Genomic DNA, 14748 nt, shown 5'->3' with positions numbered 1-14748 from the left:
CGCGTATGCGACATCGACGAGTACCAGGATACGGGGGATTAGATTCTCGATCGCAGGATCTCCGAGGTTCTCAGAGCGATCGGGATACGGAGAGCGGTCGTGTTCGCGTCAACGTGGTCGCACGTGGGCGGCTCGATATGAGAGATCGCCTCGTTACCTTATACCATACACCCGCTTCCAGAACGGAGCCTGGAAACCGTCGAGAAACAGGTTACGCGGATACACTTATAAATGTTTCTGCATACGTTCTGAAATATTGCTTTTCCTGGTTAACTAGTTGGGTGTCCGAGATACCAGTGACCGCGCGCACCGGAAAGTCTCCTGGCGAATCGCTCGCGTCTAGCCCAGTAATTAAAATGGCTTTTCCCGCGGGCGGCGTGTATTTCATGTTGATAACGAGACGCTATTTATAGCAGGATGAAGCGTGCGCGCCCGCGTGTGCATTGCTAGAAACACAATACGCTGATCGAAGTGATCCAGGACGAATCGAGTACGGTGAAAATGATTCGTTTATTCGACGGTTGTTCGACCCGACTATCCCTATTTGATCCAGATCGGAACGAAGCGGCAAATCATTGCGAGTATCGTTTAACGCGTGGTCCAAAGTCTCGGGCGAGTCGAGTCGTTCCGAAGGGCGTCTCGGGACCGAGCGCAGCCGTAACGGGGTTAATTACTGCAGGATCACCCTTCGAAAAGATTTCCACGGTGCGACGGGACGGTCGATGGTTGGTTTCGAGAAGCAAATTCTGCGGTGACTCGGAGGACGCGAGCTGGCAAAGGACGGTCGTCGATTAATAATGTTTCCAGCATCTAATTCTCCAGCCCTTCGGGAGGTATGACGAATAGGCGCGTTATCCGCGCGAGTCCGTGCTTGGGTTTCGGCTCGGTGAGACCAAGGGTTAGTCTCTCGCACTCTCTCCATCTCTCGGTGTTTCTCTCCGTTGCGCCCCCACCCTACCCCTTGGTCTCTCTTCGTAGCAGAGAAGGGGGTTGAAGGGGGTGGCAGATTGATCCGTCACGGAGCGCGAGCACAATCACCCCCATTAGACATTATGTGCCTCCCGGCCACACATACACGCACTTACGGCACGCTCGCGTAGACGACTGGACGCGTGTGTGAGTGCGTGAAGCGTTACGTGCCGGCCACCGAAATGCATCCACTCTATACGTGGCCTCTGAGCTATGATACCGGAGCTGATCTACGATACTGGCCGCAACGGCGATGCAACAAATTCGAATTCGTGCTGGTTCCCCGTCTTTAACGGCGCCGCTCCGGTGATTCGTTCCTTGGATTCCGGAAAAAAAGAGCGCGCCGCTCTTTCGGTCATTCGACGAAACGCCCTGCGAACAGAGTATTTTCCACGCTACAGAAATTTCCGAGACGAGGTCGCCGGCATTTCTCCGGTTTAAAAGTAAATCCAGCGGACATCGGTTTCGCGCTTGATTTATTACCCGAACGAAATATCGCCCGTCCCTGGCAACGCTCGTTGCATAATTGCGCCAAAACAACGACGCCCAATTTTCGGAGTCGTCGCGCGATCGATGATCTTGTTTGCTCCCAGAACCGAGTCCGTTCCAACAAATCATCGTACCCGACGCAATTTCCTCGAACCGTCGATGGGGTCGCGCGAAGATTCGCGAAAATAAATCCAGCTCCGCGGCCGCGTACCGTTCTCCAATCCAGCGTAACATTCGTTCGAGTTTGCGAAACGCGCGGGTCTCGGGGCGGTTCGGATTCAGCTCGCATCCGAACTCAATTCTGAAAACCGAACGACACGAGAGCGCGCGCGGCGACACGGAGCGCCGCTCACCATTTCCCGCGACCGGCGAAGCCACCCACGTAGCCCGACGCTCGTTTGTCATCCGACAAATAGCCTTTCTGCCGCTCGCGTTGCACGAGAAGAGTCAAGTACGTGTGTCGACGCGAGCCCACTGGTCTCGTCGCGTGTCTCCCGTCTCCTACGGAAGGATTCGCACTCGTAAGATTATTATTATCTTAACGGCCACGGCCTGACGATATTTCTCCGGCACAGAAATACCTTCCCTCCTGACCATTAGTCTCGACGCGCGACGGGACCACGCGTCGATCTCGCGTTTTCGATTGTAACACGCGTTCCGGGAAACCGGAACAGTTGTCGATCGTTTTGTGGACTCGAAGCGCTGGCTCCTTTGAGATGCGACCTTTTGGACCTGGAATCAGAAAAATACAGGACCCGTAGATCCTAGTAGCCGTGTTATTCGTTCATTTTCTTCTATAGAATTTTTCTCCTCTGAATTGTATTCTACTCTTTAAACTCTTCGAATCCTTATCTTCTTTCAAAGAGAACGTTGGGTGTCGATTAATTTAGCCCTATCGAGCACAACAGATGCTTGACAGTCGTGGAAAAACACGGTTACAGAAGGTAAAGTGCAAGCGCCAGCTTCTTGGAACGTTGGGGTGGTGCGGCGACCGTCGAGGGGTGAAAGGTAGGCTCGCTCGCGGTGCTCGTTTTTGTCGTTGGATCCTTCGTCGACGCACTTACGTCGCAACATCTGGCGACGTAGCGGCGCGAGGATGTCGCGAGAGGGAAAAAAGGACGCGGTAAGCGATGCGAGAATTCACCGATGGATTAGACGATATTCGCGGAATGCGCTATCTCTTCTTCTAATCGAATCGATTCTACGATGCGCTTTTTATGATTTTCAGACCCAAATTATTATACAGAATAGATGTAGTTCAAGTTTATGGATTATAAAATTTTGTCGTAATCGTAGCGTGGATCACTTTTGATCCGACAAAGGGCAGGCAACCGTGTCGAAATCTTTTTAGACTCCGTGGTTCGCGTAATCGCAAAAAGGAGACAACGCAGGGCGCGCCTGTACAGGGGGCTGAGGGACTGGAACGGGGGAGCAAGGACGAGGTGAGATGAATAAATAAGAGGGTTTTGAAAGGCGCTCGCTGTGGCCCAGGAGGTTATTACGTGGCGTCACGCGATGATGTATCCGCGCTGGTTCGGATTGTCTCCGCGAGATGGGACCACCAACCGTGAAATATGCACCAACCCCCGGGTTAAACCCCCTGGAGGCAAACCGCCCTCTCCTTATTCACCACCGCATCACCACCTTCGGATCCCGGAAGGAGATGCCTTTCGCGTCTTCTTGTCGGGGAGAGCCGGTGCAGCCTCGCATCCCCGGGGTGCGAATTTGCATATCAATCTTGTAGCTGCATTGCCCTGGACGTAATTAACGTATCAGGTCGAGGACCCGCATTTTTCTTTGGTACTACTTCTTCGAGATCCACAGAGTCAACTGCTTGGAGAAAAAGCAAGTACTGCGCGCAACTTGTCAATATTTATATTCCAGACGGATGACTCTCGCAAGTCTCGCTATCGCGCACGAGCCGCGATCGATAGCTTTTAAAATGTTTTGGCAAATCGAGATGCCCCCTTCCCCCTCGAATAGGAGTATCGCGATGGAACATTAGGAGGGATATATTTGGCCGATGTAGCAATAATTTCCATGCATATATATGTATGTAGGTGGTGCAGTGACGGCACATAGATCACAAGGGCTCGCCGACACGCGACAGCACGTGCTCGCTGAAACCGCTTTTCTCTCTTCCTCCCTCCGACTCCCACGTGCCTCTGTACTTAGGGTGAACTTCATGAGCTTTCCACCCACCGCAAACGACAAACCACTCGAGTGGATCCCCCCAGTACGTATGTGGCATAACCCTTCTTCCAGCCATTATACTAACGCTATTCATCCTTAATACAACGAATCTCCGGAATATTCTCGACTCGTCGAGATTCGGGAAAGTCACTCCAGCGTACGTCGAAAGTCTCGATGACGGTTTGGAAAATATTTTGGAAACGGTAAGGACCACGGTCGCGCGAGTGCCGCGAAACGTAAACAGTAAATATGAACACTGGCTCGATACATTCGGCAACGAGCGTCGAACCGATCGATTGGAACCCGTCGGCCGTGAAGATCGTTCGTCGAAGAAACTTCGGAGCGTCTAATGGTTAAGCCGTCCGAGAAGATTGTCCTTTTATAAAAGCGACGGGCTGCCGTTGAACGTGCAGCGACATGTCTGTGTTAGTGGAGGTGATCGATGCGTGGAATAATGACTATCGTTCCCAACGCCGAAGCAAGCGTCGAAGCTCCGAATCGCCGCTTATAGTGTACTGTAAGTGTGTCTCTTTATCGACTCTTGTACGCGGTATTAGATATTAGTATCGACGAGTTCAGCAGAGCTCGGAGCGTTTTTTGGCGGAAACGAGCGCCGATAATATCGCGATTCCCACACTTTCGCGCGTTGCTTAATTAAACGCGAACATCGAGCGATCATTCGATTTAATTAAACCTGCGAGCCGACGATTCTCGTTAAATTCCGAGGCGGACGGGAGAATCGAGAGCCGTTTGCCATCGAACCGGTGCCGCTGGTAAATTCGTCAACGAATCGAGTCGGTGCAGCTCGTACCGTGCAATAATCGCGTCCAAACGAGGGGATGACGGACAACGCGTAATCATATTACGATGCTATGGCCTTTAGCTCTCCTGGGGACGTGGTAGGGCCGTGTGTTTGACATTTACCATTTCCCGCGGGAAGCTAGGGACTTCGTCTATCATCGGGAGGATCCCATTCTCGTAACATTTACCAGATACTTCGCTCCAAGGATTTCGTTCCACCACCGTCGCTTTCGGTTTGATTTCTGCGATCGTATCGTCCAACTCTAGAAATTTACCTCCTCGGCTTCTTCTGCTCGACGATCGTGCATATTTTCACTCCATAGACGACCCGGAGCATTACTTTAAGAAAGACGACAACAGAGGCAACGAGTCCCGGGGTGCGTCCTCAACGGCAGACAAGATATATCGCGCTGGATCGCAATTTATTTTTGTATCAAGCGGATGTGTCTAATTAGTTTGTCCCAGCGAAAGTAAGAGCCTCACCTTCCAAGATTAACGGTACTTTAGTGCTGTTTTAAAGAGGTCCGCTCCCCTTCTCCTGGACTCTCGCCCACGAACCGGGATACTCGCACCCCTGCGGAAAATGCTCAGGATTAACCTGCTCCACCTCTCGATCCCTCTCCGACTCTTTGCCTCTCCCCTCCAGATGCTCCTTCCGTAGCTCCTCCTGAACTCACCACTTCGTTATTTCCTACCGCCGCGCTACCCTCGAACGGGAGTCAGGTTCGGAGGTTGGAGAGGGAGGAAAAAAAAAAGAGTAGCAATCGTCGGAACTTGAAAGCAGGGCATTCTATGATGACTACAAAAGTGGTCCGGCCACTGTTAGGGTGGCGAGAAAGAGGGTGGCAGGGTGAACCGAGGCGAGACAGAGTTACTACCCCCACCGAGGTTTTTTCTGCCCTTGGCTGGATCGAGGTAAGAGGGAGGAACGACGGAGAACGAGAGAAGCTGGATCGCGATTCTCCCTAGCCAAAGGACGCTAGAAGCAGGGACTTGAATTGATTGCTTTCATTACGCAAAAAAGTCACTTCCTCTCTGTCTCCTTCTTACTCCCCTCCCACTTCCCCGTGCCGGCATCCTTCACCTTGGCCCCCGTATTTTTAACTTGTGCCGCGCGACGGTGGCGAATAAGTAAGTGTGCTATTTACATCGAGTCTCGTAAGTTATCGCCGCCCGCCCCCTTCGTCCCTCCGTTCGCGGTACACCGGAGTAATACGGTTAGGGGTTAATCTTTCGCGGTGTAGTTCCCGAATTCCGTAGGACCGCGCGCTAACTTCTCGGTTTTTGTCTCCATCTCCGCGCCATGCTTCCAGAAACGGAGGGAAAGCCAGCGGAGGAACAAATTCGTCCGGTGTTTTTCCTCGCGAATGTTTTTCCGCGCGTGAGATTTTCATCGGGGATCCATTAACTCGGTCCGCGATAGCGCAAACAGAAAAATAATTCTTAGCGCGCTTGTCTCTTCGTTTTCATACAAGACGTCTCCTTTTTTTCGCACCTCGCGATCCTTCGAGGTACCCTACGAGCAAGATTAATGCAGCGGTTGCCCGACGGATTAGGAAGGATAGAGGAGGTCGCCTAGGCTACCGATTAGGCAGCCAAGAGCACGGTGCACCCGCGTTATCCCAATGATCGATGCACCCAGAGTAGCGTGATCATCTGCATCTGCCCTAGCCGAATTCTGCCACTACCACAACCATCGCGCGGAGACACACTCTCGGACCCTCTAGCCAGCGATGCCACGGGACTTCGGGGCCACGATCCGAGTTGCGTCCCTATTCGGCTGCAAATGTGTCTCGCGTCGAGTGCCAGCGCGGTCATGTAGAGGACATATTGCCCGTCAACGCGAGCAGAGCCGCTCGTTCGTCCTGGCAAATGATATGCCAAAGTGTAATCTCGGGAGATCCTCCAGAGATTAGGTCGTCCGACGCGGTAATGACGAATGGATCCGCGCCCGGTGCTCGGTCTTTGTTCGCGAGGATCACGCGTCAGGTGAACCAAGAATTTTTCCGAGGGTTCGCCGCGAAGGGGAGCCGAGTCGTTGAAGGATCGTCTATTCATGCGTTTAATCTGGTTCGCGAAGAAGTCAGCTCCGCTACTTCGACTACCAGCTACTGTATATCGTGATTTCATCGAGGAAAAGAATTTTCGTTTCGATTTTTATACTCGACTCGTCTTTCCTTGCGATTCGGAGGAGTCCCTGAGTCCGACAGGTGAGCTTGCTCGCAACAATGTACACGCTCGAAGGTGAAAAAATGTCCGCGACGTAACAGGATGCGGTGTCGGTGGAAATCGATCTGGACGGAGTCGTCAATCGTAAACGCAAAATCGGCAGGCTAGGAAATTACGCGAGGGAGCCTCGTCCACGGTTGGCGGGTGTCAGGTGCACCGGTTGCGCAACGGCACCGTTTGACGACAAGACGCGCGTTTCCCGATCTCACGTATCTAATGTCGGAGGCCGGGCGTGGACGAAGAGCGGGGGAGGTACGCGAGCCCGGTCTGTACGATGGAAAGGAGGAATGAAATAAAGAAAGGAGTCATGAAAGAACGCACTCGAATGTAAACCGGACCCTTGTGAGATTCGCGGCCCGGTGACGGTCCCACCGACGCCGATGGCTGACCGCACCTTCCGGGCGATCCAAGTCACTTCGAACGGAGACCAGACCTTCCCAGAGCAACATTTAGATAGGTGGGGGCCCCTGTGGTCTCTCTTCTCGCCCCTACGGGGGGGCACAGCTCGCCGACATCGCTCTTTTCAGGGATACCGATACACTTTTTTTCGTACCCTCCTGCGAATTGTATCTGTTTCATGCACCATTGGCCGGTCGCGATAACGACCGAGGTTTTTTGGATTTTAATGCTGCCTCGGGGTTTCCGACTCGCGTTCGCTTCGACTTAATTTCCGATCGAAGGATCGCGAGAAAATCGAGGGCAGTCCTCTCGTTTCGAATAGAATATTCCGTGAAACGGAGCTCTGGCGTTTCAAATTTTTGACGCACTGCCGTTTTACGAGCGAAACTCTCGCGGAGCATTTTTTTTGGAGACCCGGATCGCATTTTTCCATAAATCCTCGGGCGAGTTTCGCGAAACTTTACCGCGACCTCCGAGCGCCATAATTCGAACGAGTATACCGCAAAAATTGGAAAGCCGCGGAGACGAGTAATTCGCCTCGTTGAAGGGTAATTGGAATACACCGCGCATTGCCTAACTTTCGAGTTATAACGTGCATAAAAGTGACAAGTTTCTTCCGGCGAATAAGCATCTATAGATTACCGTAAATGTTATACTTCGGTATAAGTTCCCAAGGAAAGTATCTCAGCGGCGAGCCCGCAGCAGTTCGTAAACCAGTATATCGTCCCCACCTTCGTCGCCTCCCCACTCCGTGACACGCGTAACTCGCAGATTCCTAGCCCTTTCCTCCCTCGTCCGCCTTTTCCGTCCCTCCAGGGACTATGAGCGGTGTCCACGGTGTTTGTCTCTGCGTAATCAGTCTCGTAATTAGTCGCGTCAGAGCGTGATAGGCTCCAACGTTCCCGTGCGTGCGGTGATCGAAACGGACCAAGCTCCGCGCTGGATCCTTCTCCTCTGCGATTCAAGGAAACTTCGGTTCCTCTTCGTGAAGATAGGTTGCGTTCATCGATCGTGACGAGATCAACGAGAAAGCAACGACACTTTTCAACAAACGGAGCCACTCGAGGCGGTGGTTCGGGACGCGCAGCTGCTCTCCAAAAATCGAGAGTGTCCGTCCGCGTTTCTCGTGCTTCTCGTAAACTCTTTGCCAGGACGGTTGGAGCTTTCGATCGGTGATCAAGGATAACCGCGGAGGAGGCGTTCGGCGAACACGAGCGAAAAAAAAAAACGCGGCCAGAGGAAGAGCGGGCGAACGGTAACGGTGGAAAAAGCGGCTCGGAAGAAGTGGAGCGACAAAGGGAAACTCTTAAATAAATAAAATCGATAAGGCGAGACATCGTATCCAAGGAGCAAGGTAAAACCTCCCAGAGAGGGACAGGCTCATGAATAAGCAGTGCTCACGGGGGTGTGCGCCGCGTGATTTCGCGTGGGACTGTTGGCGGTAGACCAGCCGGCGAACGTTTATTTCGCAACCTTTGCCTCTTCCATCCCGATTCCGCCTCTTTCTCTCCCTGGTCCGTTCTCGGTTCCACCAAAGCCGATGCCAATAACGACGTTATCCCGCGCGACGCTCCCGCCGTTTCCGTAGAAACCCCGCGTCGCAGAGCGCCCCACCTCGACCACACGTGATCCCGCCACGGCCAATGGCGGCGTGGATCCTCCTGGCTGGATGCTGATCGAGGGATGCGAAAGGCGGGGTTGCGTGGCCGCGTGGGGATGAAAGCTCGGCGAACGAGGCGGGGGTCGAAAAGCTTCGCGAAGTCACGTGTGCACGACGGCAGAAGCCTCGTTCGTGCTTTCGCGTCGTTGTTACCCGCACGACTGTGCCGCTTTTTTGGGCTCCAGCCACCGTGTCACCGCGACTGATAACGATAACGAGAATCGGACGCGACCGAGTACCCTTCGCCCTGTACCGGGCCGAGTCGTCGGTGAACCGAGAGAACGGTGACTTTGGTCCAACATCCTGGGTCGGATTCGCGGTATCGCGGCCACGATCGACGCTAATGCGAGAAAGATAATTGTGGAGAATAATTGTGGACGATTACGCGGAAGAATGGACGTTGTTTCTAATCGTACCGGGCGATCGTCGATAAGCGAAGACTGAGAAAACCCGATCCTGCGGACGTTCTGCTTGTTGGATACAGTGAAGTGCAAACTGTGCTCGTGACGGCGAAAATTGTGTGCAGTGGCTGTTGACTGACGTTCGAACGAAACGATTTAAACGTCGCAAACTCGTCCCGCCGTTTCCTACCGATATCCTGGGAGAGGTCATCGAGCGAACCAACGATGAAAAAGCCTGGAGACTCATCGGACGGTTCCAGCTCGCCTCGATCGTTGTGGACACCGTGCGAAAGTGTAGTTCAGTGATGTCGCGCGTGTGAGAGAAACGCACCCCCGAGTGTCGCTTAGATAAAGTTCTCTGGCGGACGACGAGGATTCACGCTCTCGATTCACGAAGATGAAGCGACGGCCGACCGGGTGCTCGTCGAAGCCACCCGTCGTCCGGCACAAAGACGCTCCTGATGACAGTCATTGTACCCCGTCGCCATAGACCGGCCCTTCGCGCTCCTGTAAAAAAGAAACGAAAACCACTTCTGGAAGCGTGGAAGAGGTCTTTATCTGTAGTCAATAGGACCGACCGTCCTTCGGACGCGTTTCTCATATTATATATAAATCTACGCGGCGAGAGGAACCACCTGGATTCCCACAGCCGACGGCCGTCGGCTCCTGAGGTGCCGCAATGGACCTCAGCACTGCCTACCGCTACAATCAGAATATGATGGAATATTATACTTGTAAGATAACTCTGCCTTCTACTCGAGATACCATCGTTCGTTTCGCTAGCTTTCTTCCCCCCTCGGAGTTTCTTTTTCTTTGCGTTTCTTAATTCCAACCTCGATTACGCGAATAAAAGTAACAGAAAGACTGGGAAATATTCTGTTTGGTAGAGTTTGGACCTGCTAGATCGAAAAGAGACACAATCAACTCGTTTTTCCCGATCGCGAGAGCAACGTCCAAAGCGTGAAGATCGATTTCTCCTCGGGGTTTCCGTCGATTAACCGGAGCGTTGAATAAATAGGAAAGTCGAAGTCGATCCTTCGGCGACGAGTCTGCATCATTGACGAACAAACGAGAACGCGAAAACAAGAAATCTAACGACCTTCGTTTGCCGTTCGATCCGTGGCGGCGATAAAAAAAGCTAAACCGCAATCGTCGGAGTCCTCGATCCGTGCAGGAACCATTCGCGGAATCGCCTGGCTCTCTCTTCCCCTAAAATCCCGGTGAAAACTTTGCGGATCGCGCGACAAACGCTCGAATAAAATTTCCCGCTTCGTACCCGCGAGAAAGAACGCCACCGCAGACCCAGGATTCCACGCACTTTCGTTTTCTCTAGCTTTCTTTCTTCTCTAAATCGGATAAGAACCAGCTGGTTTCTCGACGCAAGGAAATTAGCTTCGTCGTATCCGCTCGCAGTTATCCACAAAAAATAAATCGAGCGCGGGGTAGCGAAGCAATTCTTCCGCGTCAAGCTAAAACAAAGATCGTTTAAGCCTAATCCGATTAAGAGCGCGTCACTGCGTAAAAAGCAAACGCCACGCGAAGGCGGAAAAGTGTAAAATTTAACGTTCGAAAAGCGGCGACAATTTCGCGCGACATACCAGTCACTGGCAAACAAGTTGAGCTTCCCGATCCACGGCGTTCTCGTCTAATTAGCGATCGGACCGTATTAATTTGGCGAGTTGGTGCGCCGTTTTAAAGCGCGCAACGATCGAAACCACCGCATGATCCGCGCGTCCGTTCATGGCCGCCACCGCGATTCCGTTCAGACTAATGGGATGATAATAATTATGAAGCATTAACAAGAACGCCGCGGTCACTGCACACGAATCGCAGTCGAATCGTTTCGCAGCTGGCCCGTCGATCTCTCGTTCGACGCACGAAATAACCTGCGCGATGCTTTACAGGATGTCTGTCGGGTTTTTTTTTTTTATGTATTCGTACAGGATTAAGATTTTGTTTATACGGCCAGTTTCGAACAACGAAGAGCTGTGAAGAATTTCTATCTGTGGTATAGGGGAAAGAATTTGTATTATCCATCGTGGCGTGGAACGAGAACTGACCAGTTAGCAGTAATAAATTTGCAAATGTTCTCGTCGAGCTCGTTTCGCGCAACTTTTTCGAATTACGCAAAAATTTCGCGCGTACATCACAACTTCCGCGTTGTATTATTAAACGAGACAGCCGACCGTTCCTGGCTCGGGACAACAAATTTCTGAAAATAAGTCGCGGAGCACCAGCGGCGGATCCCATTTTTCCGTCTATTTTTCAAGCAACCGAGTAATAAAGTCTGGCGTGCCGGCAATACGTAACGCCAGACCGTAATGTAATACAGGAACAAAGCTGCCGGAGAAATATCGAGTGACTGCTCGAGGGAATCTATACCAAAGTTGGCTAGCGAAGCTCGCTGGCGCACACCTAGGCGCTCCCGCGTTGGGAAGGACCTTCCTTTCGATCCTTATCTTTATCTCGAAGTCATCTTCTGACCCTATTCATGCGATAAACGCAAAGATTTTTTTCATAATGTCCAATGTGCTTTATTCTGTAATGAATGGACCGAATAGCGTCTTTCTTCGCGATGGCGTCCCGGAAGTAGCCCGTATCAGCCGCCATATTTTGCATCGTTGTTCTTGCGACGGCCGAAGTCGCGACGGATCGAGGAGGAGCGCGGCTTTCTCCGACGGCGAATCGAGACGCCGATAAAGACTCCGTTGATCCGCGAAGAGAAGCACCGATCAGCGAGCTTCGTGCGCGTGTAATCGGCGAACGCACGTCGATCGGCCGTGGGAAAGTTCGCTGGTGGCGTTTCCGTGTTGGAAAATCGGATCATCGGTACTGGCGGATCGTGTTTAAAGAAACGCTGTTGCAACGTCAACGAAAGGAGGATTCTAGTTGGAAGGAGGAAATCGAGGGTGGAAACGGGACGCGCACCAGACGATAATAAGCTTGGAGCGATGCGGTGACTGGGAGAGCAACGGCTCAACAATTCGTAGCGCTGGTAGCTCTGGATTTCGGGGTCTCGGGGGTGGTCCAGCCTGAATTCAGGGACCTCGTATAGTTGTGGTCGGCAGGCGTGACGGCGTGTGTGCGCGCGTAGGGTAGTCATGGTGCTTTTGCCGTGGCGGTGCCACCATGATTCCAGCGATATCCCCCTGACCACCGGCCGCGCCATGGGGATGCGACCATAAACGCGAGAGCGAATTGATTTGCGACCGGAAAGCGCGTATCGTTTCTGGTAATGATCGCGGATCCCTCATTGTCTTGCTGCGCTACCCGGAGATCGCAATACGATACACGCGGTAACGACGGAAGAAAAAAAAACCGGATCGACGTTCACGCGTCGCAGCCCAACCACCGATCGATCCAACAATGACGCCTCTGATCGGAATGGTCGGCTCATCGCGATAATTAGCCGCGATTGTTGCGATGCACGCTTGGACCAGAGAGCGAATCGGTTTTGGGTCGACTGTGGGATACTGCGGGGACCCCACGGAGAATATCTTGTAACTTCTTTGATGTGGAACAACTTAAAGAGGCGAAAAATAATCACAAACGCTTACATTTATTATCCCCGATATAGATTCACGTGCCAAATAATCGTTGATCCGTACGTTATTGATAACTAATTATAATTGATACGTCTATACACCAGACCTACAGTAACCAAAAGATAAAAGCACCTGCATTGTTAATAAAAGCACCTGCATTGTTAAAAACCTTGTCAAAAGATGCTTGCGTACCATACATTTCGTGTAAAGCCGAACCACGCGCCCGGTGCGGATGAAGTATTTTCCAGTAGAATGGGCCGTTCATGCACAGACGCGAAAGCAAGTAGTTTATCCACTCGAGCGGTTGGACTCGACCGCGTCGCTAAACCGTATCGAAACGAATACCGCCGTTTCGAAGACTCTTACTTTCTCTAGGTTGCGTCCCGATGAACCACTCCGATCTACATTAACGCGACCCGGGTAGAAGAGGTAGATTGACCGAGCGAAAAGGAACAGACCTAGGGGGGGACGAATCCTGTCACAGAGCACGACAGCGTCGGCAGAGTTCGCTTTGCGTTAGGGGTTAGAAACAACGATCATCGAATCGTCGGTGCACTGGCACGAACACGGGGACATATGTCGCGGTCCGGGACCCTCCATTACGATATTAGATCGAAGTTATCTATTTAGGTGGATTTAATGCGCGAAAATAATGTCGCTGGCAGGAGGTCGCCTTGGCGAGGAAAGCAAGGCGACGAATCGAATGACGCGGAACGCGTTTGCGTCTGTTATTAGCAAACGCGTTACTTCCGAGGATCAAATACTAGACACGCGACGGTGAGGTGGCGTTCGAAAAATTCCAAGCAGGATCGAAAGTCGTAGGAACAATTTCACGATGTTTAAGCAACGGACTCGACAGTTGGTAGCAACCATGCGAGAGAAGTCGTAGGGTCACGATCGACGCGCTCAAATCCGTGATCGCGATTTCACGGGACAGGATTGGCTTTTTGCTCGCGGAAACTCGCCCTCGCCCGTAGCAGAAGGGTTCCCTCGGCTAATGCACTATCGATTTCCATTTTCCAGGCCACGGCGGAGTTAACCAGCTCGGCGGCGTCTTCGTGAACGGAAGGCCCCTACCGGATGTAGTCAGGCAGAGGATCGTCGAGCTAGCGCACAGCGGCGTTCGACCGTGCGACATTTCCAGACAACTCAGGGTATCTCACGGCTGTGTATCCAAGATACTGTCGAGGTGAGTACCGACACCGTTCCGGCGCCATCCAGGTCTCCGTCGTATCCGTTACAACCGCAGCCCCCGCGGTGACTCGTGGTCCGACGGCAGCAGCCTTGCTTTTTGTTTCTTCCCTCGTTTGGCGCTCGAACGATTTCCTCGATCGATTCGTTCGCATCGGACGAGGACTCTCGAGTTCTCAGGGATCGCGTTCGCCGATGATAAAATCAAGGAAAAGTTCGGGGATGGATCCGCCGCGTATCGACGCTCTTTCGTCCAAAAAAAACTGTTCCGCCTCGACGGCCATCTAATTCGCCGATTCCAAACGACAGCCCGTGACGCAAAATCGCGAATGATTTACGGGAGATCGAGCTCGGCTTGCCAAACGTAACGCCGTAATTTCCGCGCGACGGAGTGGCCGAATCACGGGCGCTTGCAGCAAGAAAAGAAGAGCAGCCGAGGGAAAAAACAGAAAGAGAGGACGGAGAGTTGGGCAAAAAAAGGAGACTATTCCTGGTCGGAGTGATTTAATTAAAGACGCTGTTAGGACCACGAGGCGAACGAACCCCGGGACGAAACTGCGACGCCGGAAGGAAGGAACCACCCTACCTCCACCCTTCGCGGGGGGTGCTAGCGGGTGCGACGATATGCGGTTTCCATGTTTTTTCCACCCTACGCCCCGCGTTACGTAACGGGTGGCCTCGTGCCGTTTTGATGGCCCGAATGTCATACGTCCCCGTCGCTCGAATATCATTGTCATACTCGCCGCTCTTTCATCGTATATCCCGCGTATAATAGGCGCCCTGAATTTATTTACTACTTTACCGCTACTCGAGTTGCCGCGCCCATTCGCTCCCTGCCTATCTATCCGAGATCGCGAACCAAATTTAAATG

The 14748-nt window shown here is 52.4% G+C and overlaps 1 protein-coding gene across 8 annotated transcripts in view; it reads left to right on the top strand.

The window, feature by feature from the left end:
- LOC128876733 (paired box protein Pax-5-like) overlaps positions 1 to 14748 on the top strand; it is a 114256-nt gene that overhangs the window by 74203 nt on the left and 25305 nt on the right. For 7 of the 8 annotated variants that reach the window (XM_054123334.1, XM_054123330.1, XM_054123329.1 and 4 more), the window contains exon 4: positions 13710 to 13875. In XM_054123334.1, coding sequence (XP_053979309.1) covers positions 13710 to 13875 — 166 coding nt within the window. Of the gene's footprint in view, positions 1 to 3934; positions 4169 to 13709; positions 13876 to 14748 lie in introns of those variants that run through there. The other variant, XM_054123331.1, reaches the window with a different exon arrangement.

Source organism: Hylaeus volcanicus, chromosome 5 (assembly GCF_026283585.1).
Source record: "Hylaeus volcanicus isolate JK05 chromosome 5, UHH_iyHylVolc1.0_haploid, whole genome shotgun sequence".
Classification (NCBI taxonomy): domain Eukaryota; kingdom Metazoa; phylum Arthropoda; class Insecta; order Hymenoptera; family Colletidae; genus Hylaeus; species Hylaeus volcanicus.
Note: the sequence above shows the minus strand (reverse complement) of the source record. Positions and strands in the feature narration are given on the sequence as shown.